This window comes from Gekko japonicus, unplaced genomic scaffold (genome assembly GCF_001447785.1).
Source record: "Gekko japonicus isolate JY-2015 unplaced genomic scaffold, Gekko_japonicus_V1.1 scaffold6355, whole genome shotgun sequence".
Classification (NCBI taxonomy): Eukaryota; Metazoa; Chordata; class Lepidosauria; order Squamata; family Gekkonidae; genus Gekko; species Gekko japonicus.
Window position 1 is genome coordinate 26,200 of NW_015166033.1, and position 2,835 is coordinate 29,034.

General features: G+C 45.0%; 1 protein-coding gene across 1 annotated transcript in view; it reads right to left on the reverse strand.

Moving 5' to 3' along the window:
• The window catches only part of LOC107110715 (cathepsin O-like), a gene marked incomplete at its 5' end in the record, with an annotated part of 8,856 nt that overhangs the window by 4,746 nt on the left and 1,275 nt on the right, over positions 1 to 2,835 (reverse strand). The window contains one exon of the mRNA XM_015411511.1: positions 2,340 to 2,461. Coding sequence (XP_015266997.1) covers positions 2,340 to 2,461 — 122 coding nt within the window. The remainder of the gene's footprint in view (positions 1 to 2,339; positions 2,462 to 2,835) is intronic.

The following is a 2,835-nucleotide window of genomic DNA, read 5'->3' on the forward strand; positions in this document are numbered from 1 at the left end:
AGGAATTACCAAGTAAGTATACCCATCAATTAAATAAAGGGCGAATAGAAATGGCACCAAGAAGAAATTTAGCAACAGTTTCCATTATCTCAAGGTTTGGATGATCAAGAAGAATAAGGATCTTTAGGCAATGAGGATATTCTAATTGAGCCAAAATAAAATTTAGAAATCTCAGTCGTAGTGCATGGTAGAAGGGGCACTGCGACAAGACATGGGAAATCGTTTCGATATTATCATTTGTGCATGGACAACATCTGTCAGAAAAGGGCACACCCTGAAAGCGGCCAGATAATAAGGCCGAAGGCAATACACTGAATCTCGCCAAAGAGAGGGCTCTATTGCAGGTCATTACTGACACAAGCTGTATACCCGTTCTTTAGTAATGGACTATCAATAAACACTTATCTTCTGAAGAAGCCTTTATGTGTGCTGTGATCCAGCTAACGAGCCTGACAGTAAGGGATTATTTGCTGGAGGAGGCTAGCAGAAGTCATGAATTGTCAAAAATGTTGTCTGTGAATGCTAAAAAATCGGGGATCGCTTGACCACGTGATAATAAAAACCAGGTAAAATTAGCTGTAACTACCGAAATTGTTACATCTAAGCTGCTGCAATAAACCAGAGGATGAGGACAGGCTATGGACCTGACTCAGATTCAGCTCCAGGAAAGCACTACCGAAGGTAGCTGTGTGTACTTGTGCAGAGACCAGGGGTCATTTCCTGCGGGAGCGCACGGGAGCAGAGTTCCGGCAGTAAAGAGCCCAGGGGGCGGGCACATGCAACAAGCCCCACCCCTGCTCCTAGCAGCCCTCAGTCAGAGCAAGAAGCAGTCAGGTAAGTTGCAGAGCTCCCTCCGGCCCAAAACAGTCCAGTGGCACCTTTTAGACCAAGTTTTATTCAGGTACAAGCTCTCCCTCCTCTGCGAGGACAGATCTGCACGCCCCCCCCCCCCAATAGCTAGCAATCCAAAACAGTCCAGTGGAGCCTGAGTGGTGGGTGTTGCCTTCTGACACACTTCCGGTGATGTCAGGGGGCGTGGCATATGCAAATGAGTTATGCTAATGAGTTATGCTAATGAGCTCCTGCACCTCTTTTTCTGCGAAATGACCCCTGGCAGAGACTAATGCAAACTTCCCTATTGATGCAATTCCAGATTTCACTAACGGGTATAGAAGAGGGGCAGGTCTCAAGCGTGGCCTGAAGGCCAGCTTGTGGATAGACTGTGAAGAAGCATATCTTTTCCGAAGAACATCTGTTCTGATTAACTGGTTTATTTATACTTCGTAACAACAACAGCAATGTTGATATTTCTAAGCCAGTTTGGTGTCGTGGTTAAGTGCGCAGACTCTAATCTGGGAGAACCGGGTTTGATTCCCCACTCCTCCATGTGCTAATGAGCTCCTGCACCTCTTTTTCTACAGAATGACCCCTGGCAGAGACTAATGCAAACTTCCCACACATGAAACCCCCCATCAGATTGCCAACAACTGCACCCATTGCTTGTTTAGAAGGGCGTTGGCCTGGAAGACAAGAAACTCTTAGGATGGCCAACCTTCAGGTGGTTCCTGGAGTTTTCCTACTAAAAATGGCTGCTTTGGAGGGTGGACTCCTCTTCTTCTAAGCAAAGCGATTTACAAAATGCAGACCAAATGAAGGGCTACTAACAATAGTTCTTTTCAGTCATTGTCGCTAGAACCAATAAGCTAGTCTGAGAAAAGCAGAAGAAAGAGACTTAGTATTACCTGAAGTCTTAGAAACCATTAATGCAATTCCAGATTTCACTAACGGGTGTAGAAGACGGGCAGGTCTCCAGGTCTCAAGCGAGGCCTGAAGGCCAGCTTGTGAATAGATTGTGAAGAAGCATGTCTTTTCCGAAGAACATCTGTTCTGATTAACTGGCTTACTTATACCTCGTAACAACAACAGCAATGTTGACATTTCTAAGCCAGTTTGGTGTCGTGGTTAAGTGCGCAGACTCTAATCTGGGAGAGCCGGGTTTGATTCTCCACCTCCTCCACTTGCACCTGGCTGGATGACCTTGGGCAAGCCGTAGTTCTGTCAAGAGCTGTTCTTGAAAAAGAGCTGTTTCTGTCAGAGCTCTCTCAACCCCGCCTCCCTCACAGGGTGTCTGTTGTGGGGAGGGGAAGAAGGATGTTGTAAGCCTCTCTGAGACTCCCTTGGGTAGTGAAGGGCGGGGTATAAATCCAATCTCTTCTCTCTTCTTCTAAGCAAAGCGATTCACGAAATGCAGACCAAATGAAGGGCTATTAACAATAGTTCTTTTCGCTAGAACCAATAAGCTAGTCTGAGAAAAGCAGAATAAAGAGACTTAGTATTACCTGAAGTCAAATGCAGCATACCCTGTGATTGAGACTCCAAAATCCGAGCGACTAAAATAGTGGCATAAACCCGTTTGAGCTTTGAACGGATACTTGGAATACCTCACTAGCTTCACATGGGTCTGAAAGAAGACAGTTCAAATAAAATGACTGTGATTAAATGTTAATATACTTAAGATGGAAAAAGCTGCCTTTGAAATGGCAGGGCTTGGTATGACCGGGTCATGGAACCCTTTCAAACAAATGTTTGGCTTGCTTAGGCATTACATTGGTTGCGTTCAGACTGGCAGTTTGGCCCGATATAGGCACATATTACAAATGGATTAAACGGGTACGATCACACAGCCACATCTGTCAGGTGTTCCCTGGTCTAGAGATGTGAAGGCCCGGGAAAAAAACGGAAAAAACCGTGAAAAAACCGTTTTCCCCCATTTTTTTCCTGAAGCCTTTTGTTTTTTTCCGAAAAATTAGAAAAAGAAAAGAAAAGAAATTGATT